Source organism: Pipra filicauda, unplaced genomic scaffold, assembly GCF_003945595.2.
Source record: "Pipra filicauda isolate LSUMZ 115617 unplaced genomic scaffold, ASM394559v2 scaffold353_size752799_pilon, whole genome shotgun sequence".
NCBI classification, from domain to species: domain Eukaryota; kingdom Metazoa; phylum Chordata; class Aves; order Passeriformes; family Pipridae; genus Pipra; species Pipra filicauda.
Genome location: NW_024104480.1, coordinates 517,606 through 533,578, shown reverse-complemented (window position 1 = coordinate 533,578; position 15,973 = coordinate 517,606). Strand labels below are relative to the sequence as shown.

At 37.2% G+C, this 15,973-nt stretch overlaps 1 protein-coding gene across 7 annotated transcripts in view; it reads right to left on the bottom strand.

Annotated features, from left to right (window-relative positions):
* Positions 1-3,473: 3,473 nt before the first annotated feature.
* Positions 3,474-15,973, bottom strand: part of GOLGA4 (golgin A4) — a 72,535-nt gene continuing 60,035 nt past the window's right edge. For 5 of the 7 annotated variants that reach the window (XM_039384429.1, XM_039384424.1, XM_039384428.1 and 2 more), the window contains 6 exons: positions 14,102-14,122; positions 13,854-13,922; positions 13,175-13,250; positions 11,283-11,386; positions 8,641-8,727; positions 3,474-6,324 (listed from right to left, as the gene is read on the bottom strand). In XM_039384429.1, coding sequence (XP_039240363.1) covers positions 6,295-6,324; positions 8,641-8,727; positions 11,283-11,386; positions 13,175-13,250; positions 13,854-13,922; positions 14,102-14,122 — 387 coding nt within the window. In that variant the 3' untranslated portion in view covers positions 3,474-6,294. The remainder of the gene's footprint in view (positions 6,325-8,640; positions 8,728-11,282; positions 11,387-13,174; positions 13,251-13,853; positions 13,923-14,101; positions 14,123-15,973) is intronic. The other 2 variants (XM_039384425.1, XM_039384426.1) reach the window with 2 other exon arrangements.

Here is a 15,973-nt window from a genome sequence, read left to right as displayed (position 1 = left end):
GAATCCTTTCCCCCTGCTTCGTGAAGGTTCCTCCCAGGGAGTAAGACTCAGGAACTTTTCCACTTCAGGTCCACTCTTGTCCCCAGGTTGCAGGATTTTCTGGGTTTTTGCTCAGTCTTATACCCCAAATAGCTTTCATTAAAGTCCTTGCCCAGAAAAAGCCTGCTTGGTTTGGCTTCTCTCTATCTCAGCTGCAGCCTCAGCTCCACTGCCACGTGGCAATGGGAGGTCATCCCCCGCATTCCTTGTCCTTCAGTTTTCGGCTGCCCTCATTCAAACCCGATGTAGGGCACCTCCAAGCCCTTGGCCCGTCCCTCTTCTGCTTCAGTCTCAACTTGAGTTGCTCCCTCCCCCTGCCATTGCGGGGAAGGTAGCAGCGAGACTGCTTGAAGTTTCTCTCTGCCTGGAATTCCTTCTGCTCTGCTTCACGATCGCCGCTGCTGACTCCCCCGCTCACAGGGGGAAAAACAGCGAAGAACTGCCGCAGCCCTGGCCATAGCGCCAGGGCCACGGGGTGCCCAGGGGCACCCCTAATCTCGGGGCCCCTCTGGCCACCTCATGGCTCCAATTCTCTCTGCCAACAACTTCCCTTCCGGTCTGTTGTAATATGCTAATTTCACAGGGGCGAACCGCAGCTCTCCATTGGCCCTGCATTGGAAACTTACTTGGGATTAACCATTTCCAGCCCCAGGGGAGCCTATATGAGACTAAGGTAAGGTTCAACATAAGAAAATCAAAATACCTTCTCTCAGATGCATCCTTTAACAATCCAGTCTAAATGAGCTTGGCAACCTCTAACCTTTGCTAAAAAGGCAGGCAATTCTTTGATACAGTCTTTGACTTTCACCTATGTGTGTCTAAACAAGGACATTTTACAATCACAAGTAGGTTTAGTCTGGAGCATATTAGTTTATACCCACATTGGCACTACTAGAATCATTTGACACTCCAACAACAAAAAAAACAGTACTAAAAGTGAAGCAACCATTTTCATGCTTTCACCTTAGTTTGTTTCATTTATTTAAACTGTAAACTGATACCTTATGTACACATTCTCTTTTAAAAAAATTTAGAAGCAGTTAAAACTTCAGTCTGAAAAAAACTTGTACTTAACACACTTTCTCATTATTCCCATGAGGAATGTGATTGCTAACAAATTACATATAAGAGAAAAAACCCTCAAACATTTTTTTCAAAATGTGAATATGGGTAGTGGTTACCTGATTTTATTTTTTAAAAAAACAATGACTCTCTAATCCGTTTTGCATTCTTTAATTAGGTCATTTAAGGGAAGAAAATATTATTTAGTCCATCCAATGTTGTATGAATATTATACAGACTATTACAGTTTTTTCCACTGCACTTAGGTCATGCTTGACAAAGTACAGTCCATAACTAGTATCTTTCATGGAAAGGGAAAAGAACAGAAACAGAAAATGTGAAAAATAGCTTACCTGTGAGGACAAGAGTGATCATAGTGATACTCACTGTCAAAGTAATAAATCCCTGCATTTAAGTTTTCAAAGCCTACGACAACATATACCTTACATGGAACCCCAAAACTCAGGTATATGTTTTATATTGCTGTAATGACAGCAATAGGAAAATCCCACAAATCCTCAGCCAGATATGCAAGGAATATGCTTTTTTCAAAGCCAAACATACCCATGTCAAGTCTGGTCAAGGTTGCTACTGTGACAGGCTGGAGCATGCTGTTCTGCTACACAACAGCAGGAGCGACATGGGTTTATACTGGAAACAGTTACAAGGAGTAATGGACTTTTAAAGCAAATTTGATACATTTGATGTTTCATAAAAGGAAGAAGTTAGACCACTGTCCCCTAAAAACCCCAGAAGCTATAAATAACAAAGCAGCATAAAAAACCGGTTTTGCCAGAGACAAGGTAGGAGGAAATGAAGATGTTAACTCTTGGTCCTTTTAACTGCCAAAGGCAACCTGTGTCTCTTTAGACTTTAATCAGCAATTTAAAACCCAACATATTCTTTATACTGCTAGTGGCCACAATAGACCTTGGATCACTCAAATTGTTTCACTTCTAGTTTCATTAGGATACAAAACTACGCAAATGAATTCAGCTTGCTTTTTTTTCTTTTCTATCATGGTGGCCTTCTATGATGGAGTGACTGCAAGGACCAACCCATGTCATCTACCTAAACCTCTGTAAGGCCTTTGACATGGTCTCACATGACATCCTTTTCTCCTAATTAGAAAGACATGGGTTTGAAGGGTGGATCACTCAGAGGGTAAGGAATTGGCTGGATGGACACAGCCAGAGCATTGTGGTCAATGGCTCTGTGTCCAGGTGGAGGCCAGTGATGAGTGGTGTCCCTCAGGGGTCTGTCTTGGAACTGGTGCTCTTTTAATTTATCAGTGACACAGACAGAGATCGAGTGCACCCTCAGTAAGTTTCCAGATGACACAAAGGTGAGCAGTGCATTTGGCACAACAGATGGAAGGATGCCATCCAGCGGGACCTGGGCAAACTTGAGAAGTGGGTCCATAGGAACTTACGGAAATTTAACAAGTCCAAGTGCAGCTGTCTTGGGGCAATCTCAGAGGCAAGTCCAAACTAGGAAAAGAACTCATTGAGAGCAGCCTTGTGGAGAACGACTTGGGGGTTTCCACGCTGGAAATGAGCCAACAGTGTGTGCCTGCAGCCCAGAAGGCCAGTGATATCATGGGCTGCATCAAAAGAGCAAGTCAGCAAGTCAAGTCTACTCTGCCCTCGGGACACCCAACCTGCAGTGCTGTGTCCACGTCTGGGGTCCTCAGCACAAGAAAGACATGGACTTGTTAGAGTGGGTCCAGAGGAGGCCACAAAGATTGATCTGAGGAATGGAGCACTTCTCCTGCGAAGACAGGCTGAGAGAGTTGGGCTCTCGGAAGACCTCATTGCAGCCTTCCAGTGCAAGTTTTTACATGGGCAGATAGTGACAGGACAAGGCAGAACGGTTTTAAGCTGAAAAAGGAGATATTTAGATAAGATCATAGGAAGAAATTCTTTACATGAGGGTAGGGAGGCAGTGGGAAGAGGTTGCCCAGAGAAGTTGTGGATGCCCCATCCTGGAAGTGTTCTAGTTGGATGGGGCCCTAAGCAATGTGTTCTAGTAAAAGGTGTCCCAGCCCATGGTAGGAGGGTTGGAACTATATGATCTTTAAGGTCCTTTCCAACCCAAATCATTCTGTGATTCTATGATAATTTAAAACTTTACAGCACAAGCTTCCCCACTTGCTACATTCTCACATCAGCTTTTCAGCTCACCACGTGTCTGTTTCACAGGTTGTGCTCCCTTGAAAATCTGAAGGTCTCCATTGACTTTTTACAGTTTAATGTACTTGAGTAGTTCTTCTTATGAGAGTGATATCAGCCTGGAAATAGCTAAGGATGTCTCAGACAGGAATAAGAACAATACTGGTGGATCCTTTCAAAACAAAAATCATACCAAAGATGTTCCAAAATTATACAGTAAATAAACTTTATTTAATCTCAGCTCTATTTAGATTAGTGTTGTCAACAGTCACAGATCAGTTATGTACGAACTATTTACAGGAATTTACAGGAACATACCTTTTCTCCACAAAAATATAAGTACAAAAGCTAGGAGTAAACAAATGAGGTACTGCAACTTGGATTTATTGTAGGCAAAAGCATATAGAAGTGACCTTTAGCAAACAATCAAGATCAAATTAGGAGAGAATCGTCAACAGAAGTTCCTAGTTCATCAGAAAAATCTCCTCAACCACTACTCATTCAAAATGTATTGCACAATTCATTCAAAAATAAAAAAAAAATAAATAGAAGAAACAAACCATTTATTTCAACTCTTAAAAAACACCCAGTAAAACCTGTATAAAGATACAGTAGTGGGCAATTCCTTCCCAGGATAGTCTTTTCTCTCCTTTAAAAAAATAACCTTTAACACAAAATAGAAGACAGTATTCAATAGAAGAGAAAGACTCATCATCAAATAACCCCTGATTAGCATTTCTGTCAAGGCAGTTTTAACTATATTCATGGTCCAAAGGTGGTGTTGAGTTTTGGTTCTTGCTGTCCATTTGTGACCTTGAATAATAGCTTTTCTTCTTGTCCCTTTTCAAGGGACAACAAAAGAGATATAAACACATTTCTAAGCAGCAGTGTCATGAGACATTCTCATCACAAATTCAAGATGGTCGTAGCCATGACTAGAAGAATGAAAAATTAGAAGAAATGAACAAATGTTAGATTACTGAGAACAACTTAGAAGATCTTAATATTAAAATAATGACATTATTTCTTGTATGATTAGGAGATAGAAGAATTTCAGGTAAGTAGAACTGCCAAATTATTAACTGATTTTGAGCAAGCAATTCTATACCAGTATCTGCAACACAGTTGAGAAATTGATGAAAATTAAATAAGCTGTAGCAAACCAGTCAGAAGTCTCACTGGAAATAGTCTACCACGTCTCTGCATATTAATCCAATGAAACACAAGGTTGTCCTCTCTGCATAAAGGCCTATCATCAAAATTGAAATGATAATGTATAATATTTGGGCTAGCAAAAAGTCTCTTCTACCAGAAAAATATTGACCGCCTTCACAATTAAGTCAGCATCACCTTAATTTCTAAGGTATATACATGCAAGAATAAAGGACAAAAATACTTGACATGAAGTAAGCAACTACAATCCAATAATGAGGTCTGAATAGTTTACATATATACTAGTTGAAGTTATGAAAGTGTAACAAAAAATTGCTGACATTAAGGTCAACATCAACAAGCCCTTCTGTGGTGTTTCAAATGCAGCTGAGAACACCTGAATTTTTTACACCAGCATTATAGACAGCATGACAGGAACGTAAGTTTCAAACATACCTTCTGAAATAGTGTTGTAAATAGCTTTGTTCCATCATTATCAACAATTCAATTCTTTTCAACAGAGGGCTAGAAAAAACAGTTGCTGATTTTGTCAGAAGTGATCAAGGCTAGTAGTCCAAACAGTCCAAACTCTATTGCATTTTAAGTGCAATAAAAAGTGCATTCACCATTGTATTCAAAGGTTTAAAAAATCACAAAGTAGAAATCAAGACTGTTAGCTAAGATGAACAATTTTTTCCTTTGAAAGAAGTATTATTTTGTGTTGAAGGCTGTATTTGCATGACTGCAAGAGAGGAAGATAACCTGTCAACTGCATTGTGGTAACTAGCCATGGAAACAGCCTAAGTTAATGTGTTTTGCTGTGGTGGTGCTGCAGGCCAACAACTGCATTCCAGCCAAGAGACAGCAACTGTTTCACACACACTCAATCAATTCCTGGCAACTGTGTAAAACTTTCCAGTTGCAAAGGAGGAAAAAAAAAGTTGAGCTGACCATATCCTATAGAATTTATCTGCAGAGTTTATTATATATCAAACACCACTAGTGACTCAAATTATAAGCTTATCAGTCAGCACAGAAAGCTTTTTCCTCTGTACTTCCATACTGTATTCCTCTCTCAACCATTATTGCTTGTGTGTTGCTTGTTTAGCTTGGCTAGTCTGATGCAACCTGCATCTTTAGGCCTAAGTCAGCTGTTCTGTTCCCGTAATGCTACAACTAGCATTGCAGGTTCATAATGAAAGTAACGAAATAAAACCTGAAGAAAGACACAATAAACTGAGAGCATAAAGGTCACCTAATTGTTCTCCCTAACGTCTCTGCTTTAACTCCTCTTGATATCAAACTAAAGCTGAGATTCAGAAAGGTAATATGTTTACATGCAATCATATCCTAATCCCTCTACAGAGAATATTTCATCAATCTTTTCTAGGATAATTCAATCTCACATTTAAAAGACGTAATTCATTTCAAGCAGTGCAGCATGTCTCCCACAAATCTGACTTATTTGCCCATTCAAAAAAAGGAACTCATAAAGTGAATAAAGACAAAACAAAGCCAAGTGAAATAAAATATAATATTACATATTAATTAATTCAAAATCTGAATTTTTTTCAGATATTTCTGTACTCAATCAATGTTTGAAGTTATGCTTATAACTGAAAAACATCTGTTTTGAATCAATATTTACCTTTTTCAAACTTGGCTTTGTAGAGCAAAAGAGAGATTAAGAGTAGAACAAAATTTATCATACACATGTAGAACAAATATTTGATTTTTAACAAAGGAAAACAGGCAAGAAAAAAGCAGAGGAATGATTAATCTCATAATACATGTTCCATCTTCAAATAAAACAAGTATGTATTAGACTTCACTCACCCACATGCTAACTAAGCACAGACTGATGGGATATTCAAAAGATACCACTGCGAGGTGAGGTAAACTACAAAGCCAGGAAGAAAAGAACTTATTGGACTACTTTGTTAACAGTGCTATATAGTGTTAATAGATAAGAGCTCTGTGGCCATCTACAGTTTACTGATGAGATTGCTGCAGTTAGAACACAGTACCATGTAGTAAAAGCTAGATTAGTGAAAATGATACATTAATCTAGCATATGTTTATTGGCCTTGTATTGTTACAAGTTTTCAGAAACCTATTAAATATAAGCCCACTAAGAGGGTATATAATTAATAAAAGATACTTAGTACCACACAGTTACTCTAGTAGCACAATTAGTTAACAGTTTACACATTAAAAGTACATAAGTTCTGGCAGTAAACTAAAATACAAATAAGCTTTACGTTAAAATGCACATTTATGTTGTAGTTCAGAACTTTATTGCTCATGAGATCTTAACACTGGATATTTTCAAATACCATCATTACTCCAATATTAAGTGTGGAGAAACATTACTACCACGTAAGTAAATGCCAATAAATAAACCCCTAACAAATCAAGAATACTTCTTTACAGAATAATTCATAAAAAGATCTCTCTAACTTTTTAGTTCTAAACAAAATTATGAAAGACTCATCACCCAAAAGAATTTGTGCAAACAAACTTAGTTAACTTCGAAAGTGAAGAAAAAAAAAAAATACTTCGTTCATAATATGCCCTAGTATTTGAGTATCCACTAGATGTCTAATTCAATCTCTGCAGATTTGGAAAGGAGAAAATTCATAGGCTAGATCTGAGCCAAGAAGGGACTGCTACATGAAATCCAAGCAGTTTTTCATCAGGACATGAAGCTCTTTTAATGACGATATCCTTACCAATCAAAGCACTCACAGCCTGCAAAATAACCCTCACCACATATTTTAGCCAAAATTTAATACTAAGGATGAAAACTTGTTGGATAAATTCAAATTGAAGTTTTGTTTCATATCAGAAGTCGTGAATGTCTGTTGTATGAAGAACAGTATCAAGTATCAAAAAGTTGAAGTGACTGCAAAATAAGGTCCATCTCTCTGATCTCAAAATGTTTCCTAAACATTACTCTAGCTTGCCAAAACAAAATGTAATAAAAAAGCCCCAGCTTTTTATTTGAATGTCAGAGAGATAAAATAATGTTTGGGATACATGGTACTTACTGGAGCTGCAGTATTATCAATATTTATATACTTCTAAAAGTATTTTAAATATTTAAGATTGCAAGACATTCTCAAACATACTAACTGTACAGGAAAATGTTGAAGTATTTAACACTTTACTCAGATGTGATACTGCAAGCAGATGAAAAATACAGATTTTTTTAAAATTTGTTTTAATGGATCAATAGGATTTTAATGTAACTACTTCAAACGAAATGTAAAAATGTTTAAATTTTTATTTTATTCTGGTTTTGCAAGTGCTAAATAAATATATATGCAAGGCCAGTGAGAGAAACAGAATGGTATTCTTCCTCTCACTTTAATTCCTAAATATTTCACTAAACTGACCCACAAAGGGAGGGATCACAGTATTGACTCCAGATACAATGTACAGGAGACTATTACTGCAGTTTTTATTTATAAAAAGTAGCTCCAATGCATAAAACAGTAACAGTAATACCAAAGAAATGGTTATGCTCATATAACCTTAACCTCTTTTGGGTCTGCTTCTCAAACCCAGTTTCCCTTTCTGGTAAATAGATCAGCTGGTAAATACCAAGCAAATGTCACATAATAAATGTATTGAAACTGGGAAAAAGCCAACACCAAAGTGCTGAAGACTCTTTGTTTTTGACCTGTCCTGACCTGGAGTGAACTGACATATTTTCATGTTTTTTCAGTACAAAAATAAAGCAGACTTACAAAAACGCCCCAACTCCAAACAAAGCCCCAATCTTGTTAGGATACACGCTTAAAATAAAATTGTACATATTTCACTTCAAACTCATATCCCAGGTGATAGAGGTAATTAGTTTTATATTCTATAAGCAAAATGTTTTTGCTGACTCTTGTTTTTGTCAAAATTTTATTCCAGGAGTGAAAAAATGTTTCTTGATACATTTTTCATGAAAACTGGTATGCCTTCCACAGAAACTTCTGAATTTAAGAAACATGAATTTTCATGTGCTTGCTTTTTTTCTCACTCTTGCTACAAATTCAAATCTAGAGCTCAAATTTGATATTCCACTGAAGAAGAAGGAAGAACAAAGAAAAGGAGCTCACTTGAATGTGGACACAGGTGAAAGGAGACTTAAAAATAAGTTTCTAATTCATTATTCTTGAAACCTAACCCTTGTGCACAAACTTGGCTTACTTATATAACTTACCAGTGGTCGAGCATCTTCTCGTTCTAGTATCTTCTGAGTCTGATCTGCTGGGAACTTCAGCACTGTTGTTATAACCTTGGCCATTGTCTAAAAAGATGTATATTATCTATAAGTAATTCCACATGCACGAAAATGCTTTGTAATATTTTAAAATGAATTTCATTTAAGAATACTGTATGCTATTTGTACTAATGTCAATGGAAAACAGTAAAATCAGTAAGGCATAATTATTTGTTTCACATATATGCACAACATATTCTGTGAATTATATGAAAACAACAAAGGGTCACCATTTCACATTATCACAACCTTCAGCTACTGTAATATGATGTGAGTTCTATGGTACCTATGCTCAAACAATAGAGTCCATTAATAAGACAGCATACTGAACAAAGTGCATGCTTAGAAAAAGCTGGCAATCTCCTTTCATGTATCCTGCCAAAAAAGAGGCAAAGAAAGTTGGACTGGAGGGTAAGACAGTAAAGTCCCCCCGCAAAGACATGTACACATCTTGGTCAAGCAGTTCACAAAGAATGTGACAGATTACAGATTACACATTATGACTGTAATTCCTGATTCTTAAAATTTGTATCAACCCTCCACATCTCTCTTATGTCTCCAGCACTATAACCTAATTGGTGCATTCATTTATGTCTTGATAGTATTCCAGGATCATTTACAAGGCTGCATAAATGGCAATCCATCCTAGATAATTTGCACAGATTCCTTTGAACTTCTTTCAATAAAGAGGAAACATGTCCATAGACATCACCAACTCCACTACTGAATCACCTTTGAGACATGGCATATATATTTGTACTATAAAAGGAGATCCTGCACAGCGGAAGGCCACCAAATGATCTCACAAGAGAAAATTAGACAAAAAAATGCCTCTTCTGGTCCAGGGAAATAAAAGTTGAGAGAAAGGTATATCTGTACTCAGGAGATAAATCACAATACAGATCTTTTAACTCCAGGACTGTGTTGGGGGAGAAAAAGCATGTGCTTAAGACTGTTAAAAAATTTTATCAATTGCACCATCGTTGCTCATGGTTTTCCAGTCAGTGTAGCAAGATGAAACCAGTTCTCAAGACACAGTTCCCTAAATTTAAGATTATGGGATACAATCCTGACGAGAGCAGATACTAAGCTCAGTGTCTTCTAGCAACACATCTAATGATTGAAAGAAAACCAGTAGATGAAATTAGCTTGAAACTACTTTTTGAAGCAAAACTGGAGCCTGAAACACAGAAGAGAGACCTAAAGACAATTTTCTTTAGCATTGATGGTAGTTTGTTGCTGTTATTGAAGAAATCAACTGCAAATTCTAGTATAACACTGTTAAAAAGAAAAAAAAACCTGTAACAATTTATAATCCAAAGTTTTGAGGCACGTACAGAAATGTTTTGAAGATCAGTGACAGACAACCTCGATGAGCAAAAAAGAGGTTTCAGATTAGGTTTTCTTGAATGAAAATTTGCTATGTGCATCAGCTATATGCAATAGTTGTCCAAAGCTGCTTCAAGACTTGTTTTAAGTTGAAACATTGCTGACATATTTTTTTAGCATTTTCACTTGTCTAAGTCCCTCACAATTCAAAATCATAAAATCTACTACTGTAGGTATTTTCCTTTAACTATTTCATTGTTTAAGTAGGAGAGCTATCCAACAAGCCACAGGCTTGAAGGTAACTAGTGATTCTGGGGTTTTTGGATCAGGGATTTTTATTTTTAATAAAAAAGGAATTAATATCACAATGAAAAATGGGATAAAAAGAGAGAGAATGAGGAATCCCATAAGGACAAGATGTTCTGCACAGTCCAAGTTTTATTCTGTACAGAGCACAACGAGAACAAAGCTAATTAACATAGAAACCTACATAAAAACTCTTTGTTTTATAGTAGTCTAAGTTGAAAGCAGGGCAACAGTGGAAGAACTCCAGAGAGGAGGAAAAAAACAAATACAAAAATTCATCCACATAGAATTTATCATCTAAGGAAAATATCTGTGTTATAACATACCTCTTTTGAACCTGGTCAATCTCTAAGCACCGGTACTGTAAGAAGCTAGTAAAATTCCAACTTAGGATTTCACAAGCTTGCAACATACAACAAGAAGCCTACTGTACAGCTTTTCACTACTTTTAAGAGTAAATTACTATTATCTAAGATACACAGATGTGGGAGCCCTATAAAACATCTTTAAGCAAAAACTGAAGAGATATTTCATCATCTTCAGAGCTATTAACAAACTATTACTTAATCCATTACCTGCTATGTTTGTGTCAAGATGACATCAGAAGACCACTTTTGCTAATATGGTGCTGGTACATTAAGACTGACTGACAACAGGACTTTTGCTAATAAAACTGTATCTACCCATAAAGGTTTTTGTTTTCATAGGTACATTGGTGAGAGATGTGAAAGCCTCTTTCCCCTGCCACTCATCTTGGCATGCTGACAAAGTTTTAAGTTATGGATCATCCCTCTTTGGAAAACAAATGTGAAAGTCTATTGAATCCTGTGTTACTAATGAACACCATGTAACAAATCACAAACACATGGTATTTCACATCTATACAGCAAGGGTGTTAAACTGTACTCTAACCTGAATCACCTGTCACCATATGCAAATTTCCATACCTTTGTCTCACGACCCATCATATATTCAAAGAGCACTTTCCTCAAGTATTCAAACTCCGTAGGCTCCCCAAAAATGGAAACGTCAGTATGGTGAAGGTTTCCATCTGTGTAAACAAAAATAAGAGCATATTTATACTGAGAGTCACTCATATGAATCTAAGTTTCACCAATGGCATGAAATAGAACAAGAACAAATGCTGGATTCTGCACCTGGAATGGAGTAACAGCAGCCCTGCTAAAAGGTATTTGGGGCTGCTGGTTGACAGGAAGCTCAGCAGGAGTCAGCAGTGCATGCCCTGGCAGCTAAGGGGACAAACCACATCCTAAGGTGCATCAAACACAGCATCACCAGCCAGTCAAGATAGGTGTGGTTATCCTGCTGTATTTAGTACTGGTGCAGTCTCACCTTCAATACTGCAGGCAATTCTGGGCCCCACCATTTAAAAAGAATGATAAGGTACATGAATGAATCCAGAGGAGGGCACCCCTGCTACTCGATAAGGTGCTGGAAGGCATGTCCTGTGAGAAGTGGCTGAGGATTCTGCGTTTGTCTGGTTTGGAGAGGAGGAAGCTGAGGGGTGACCTTACTGCTCTCTACAGCTTCCTGAAGTACCCTGTACCAGGACACACGGAAATGGCTGAAACCTGCACCGATCAGGGGAAGTTTGCACTTGACATGAGGAAACATTTCTTTACCCAGAGGGTGGTCAAACCCTGGAACAGGCTTTACTAAGAGGTGGTTGATGCCCCATATTTGTCAGCACTGAAGAGACATTTGGACAGTGCTCTTTAAAACCATGCTTTAATTTCTGGTCAGCCCTGAAGTGGTCAGGCAGTTGGACTAGGTAATTGATGTTGGTCCCTTCCAGCTGAACTATGTTATGCTATGCTTCTTCCTACCTGCTTCTTTCCCAATCAGTACATGTTGAGGAAATCTTTGATGATATTTCTTCCCAGCCCTAGCAGAAGGTATTCAATACCCATAACCACGTCCCATCCTTGGCTCTGTCACCTTGTGGGAAGGAGACATGGAGCTTTGTGGGGGGGAGGGGTGAAAATGAGAGCTGTGCATCATCCTGAGATAATTTGACCATCTGCACAAATTTGCAAAGAATAAGTGTGATATGTGGGTTCTGAAAGTCTCCTGAGTTCATCCAGCTGAGATGGGTTTCCACAGGATGGCAAAACTCCACATTTCTGATACTAGTGAGGTTCAATTCTTGAGCCCTCAGTCTCATGCAGGACGTGTTCCTCAACTAAACAGTTGAAAATCTTTTGGAGGTAAGGAATACCTCTTCATCTCCCTGTGGATTCTTCTATCTCATGTTAAAACAACAGAGCCTGAGAGGAACAGTACACCACCAGAGAGAAGGTCCATTCGCCCACACTCTGTCTCCAAAATGGCCAATAACCAATGTCCAAAGGAGAGCACATGAGCAGTTCAAGTCTACCTCTGTCAGGGTCCTGGGGGTGCTCACAGGCCTCAGTGGCTGGGACCGGTCTCCCCTGGGACCCCCACCCCCACTGGCTCCTGCCAAGGGCCCAGGGGATGCATCCCAGCTCAGCATGGGGCCTTCGGTTCCTGCCTGAGCCATGCTGTACATGTGCCCATCTCTGTCCCTGTCACCTGGATGGGCCTGGGACCTGCATGGCAGAGAGTTTAAGAACTCTGATATATAGAGCTGTTTTAACTGTATGGCAAAAAACCCAAACAACAAACAAAATGCTCTGTGATTTGCTCATCTGAAATCACACACTAACAGACAAGACAAAACAAGGATGTCACAAAATGAGTGTCTTAAGGAGACTGACATTTTAATTACATTGTCTAGACCAAAGTATATCTTTCAAACAAATGAAAAATTTATTTCTGATGAAAACTGTGTACTTACCTCTGTACGGCGTTCCAACTGGTGTGACGTACATATTCTTCTCATAATTTTTCAGCCGGTCTTCCAGTACATGAATCTAAATAGAGAACAGTCAGAATCATAAATGGTGTTCATAAGCAGCTAAAATAAGCATCATTGAAACAGTTTTTGCTAAACATCATCTCCTATGAAACAAAATACATTTGCTTTTTAAGGAAGGAAAACATTAAAAACTGTATTATTAAAACTATCAAAAAACTGCTTAAGGAAATGTGTGTACAGGTGTATATACACATAAAAATATCTACATTTTTATTTTTTATATATATATATATATATATATATAAAAGCATACATAAAAAAGCACATGACAAAAATTGTCATCAAAAAGTTTTAGTTATGAAAAAAAAAAGTCCAGAATTTCATGGTGTGCACTGTTACCTTTATCACGGCGCAACTGCTTTGCTAACCAGTATCACAACCATGTGGTATTTTCATTCTCAGTGGATACAGGAGTACTTTGGAAAGTACACATATCTGAGAGCAAGTATGAGTGAAAACTATTTTATTTGCCTATTATTTTCATAGTACCTTGTGTGGAGATGTGCCACATCATCACTTGAAAAGAACAAACCTTTTAATACTGAAGACACAGTGTATCAAACAAGAACACTTTTTATTCATTCAACATCACCCTTACCTGCTCTTTCAATTCCTGCTCTTTCAGTTTTGAATCATTGACTAACATTGTTTTCTGTGCAAGCTGTGCCTGAAAGAACAGTCACATATGGAAATCATCAAGGAACTGCTGAAAATACATCCAAAGTACATCTGCCAAAAATTTCTTTCTCCTTTTAACACACAAAAAGTTATAAACATCATTTCAGCTTTCAAACTGCTTTGAAACAGAAATATTAGAGTGCAAAATAAGTAACATATAAGACTTACCTTTAGTTCTGTTAGTGTGACCTAGACAAACAACAAAAATTCAGATTAAAATGCATGAAAAATACTGAGTATATCAAGCATTGAAGAAAAAAATATCAATCATCTAGTTCTGATACAGAGTGTTAACTAAGGATGATAAAAACTGAAATTACCAAATACTCGTGTACTTATAAAAATAACTAGTCTCCTAGCATTCAACTTATTTGTATTGTCAGTACATAAAGCTTATATTTAAATTACCTCATTTGACTCTGTAAGACAATTATCACAAATATAACTTCAAGAACCCAGTGTTTCAAATCTTTACAAAATACATATTGGAGATGAATAATAACTGAATGAGTATGAAGTATATTCCAGGATACCCTAACTACTATTAATACTATTTGTAATGTTGTATCTTTTACCTTAATTCTTCAAGTCACATTTGGAAAAGGGAACGTTTACCTGAAAATAGCTTCAGTTAAGAGCTTCATGAGCTCTACATCTTGCAAAGATGTTTATGAAGTACAGAAAAAATTCTAAGCTGATATTTCTATCTTTCAATGTTCCAACTATAAGGAAAGTAATGCTTTAGTAGTCATGGGTATAAATCAAGGTCGTAAATGCATTTCAACATCAAATCATTTATGTCTGATTTTTTTTTCTAAGGTAACCTAAACCTTAACAGAGAAGTAGTACATTTTTTTTTTCTTCCCAAGCCTCTTTGGAATTGTGTTGAAAAGGAGAGCTATTCCCTATCTCTGTAGGGTGATAAAACCTGTGGGTTTTCCTACACTACACAAACAGAAAGTAGGGGAAAATCAATCCTCAAACCTGTAAGTGCAATTCTTTCTTCTGAAGAGCTCAGTCATCTCATCAGACATTTATTTTCTCATATAGAGAGACAGTTTCTGATATTTTTACATCCAAATGATAACACTTAAGGTTGTTAGTATTTGTCAATTGTTTATCACAGTCAGACAAATATTGTTTAAATATCTATCTTCATGTCAAAGTGAATATGTTATGTGTGATGTTTGGCCTAGGCTGACAACAAGCAGCACAGGAAGTTTTTTAAGACAAACTTCTGTGATTTGGGAGTCTCCAACTTTAAACAACAAATGCATCAGCTGCAGCTGCTTCCAGTCAACAAGACTTCTGAGCATTTTTACTACTAGTGCTGAAGGGAAAAAAACCTCAACATAAAAGAGAAAAATGTTACAGAGCAACAAAATAAAAAAGAAATAAGATAAGACAAAAAATATCATGGCAAATGTAAGATGACAGAATTCATTTGAATGCACCATAAAATCCAGACGTGGATTTGTATGTGGATCTGCTCTGGTATGTTGCCAAGGTCGACAGACTCTGTCCAATTTTCTTATTTAGGTCTGTAATGCTGCATATATATTTGCATATAATGCTGCTATGCTATTTGTTGCAAATATCTGCTATTGCACCAGGTAACAGTAAAACTAGTTTCCTGCAGACATACCAAGGACAGGCAATGGACAAATTAAGACAGGTAAGAATTAAAAACAACAGCTCTTAATTTCTAAGGAGAACAAAAGAAAACTACCTCTTGATCCCAGAACAGACTATGTCAAAGAGTAGGAACCCTATCCTGAAATACTGATAAAACAGGAACTGAAAGCCCAATTATATCACTCTAAATATCTGAGCTTTGACTGGACCAGAAGATGTACCAGGACCTATGTGCACATTCAATAGCATAATCTATTAGAATAGTTATGTTGTTTTGAAATGAAATCACCATTGTGAATAGTATCAAATAAGACATTTACATTCAATTAAATCAGCTACGCAAAAGAAAGCTTGTAAACAATTTGCTAAATTTAGTTGGAATTCTCAAAACTACTCAAGAAAGTT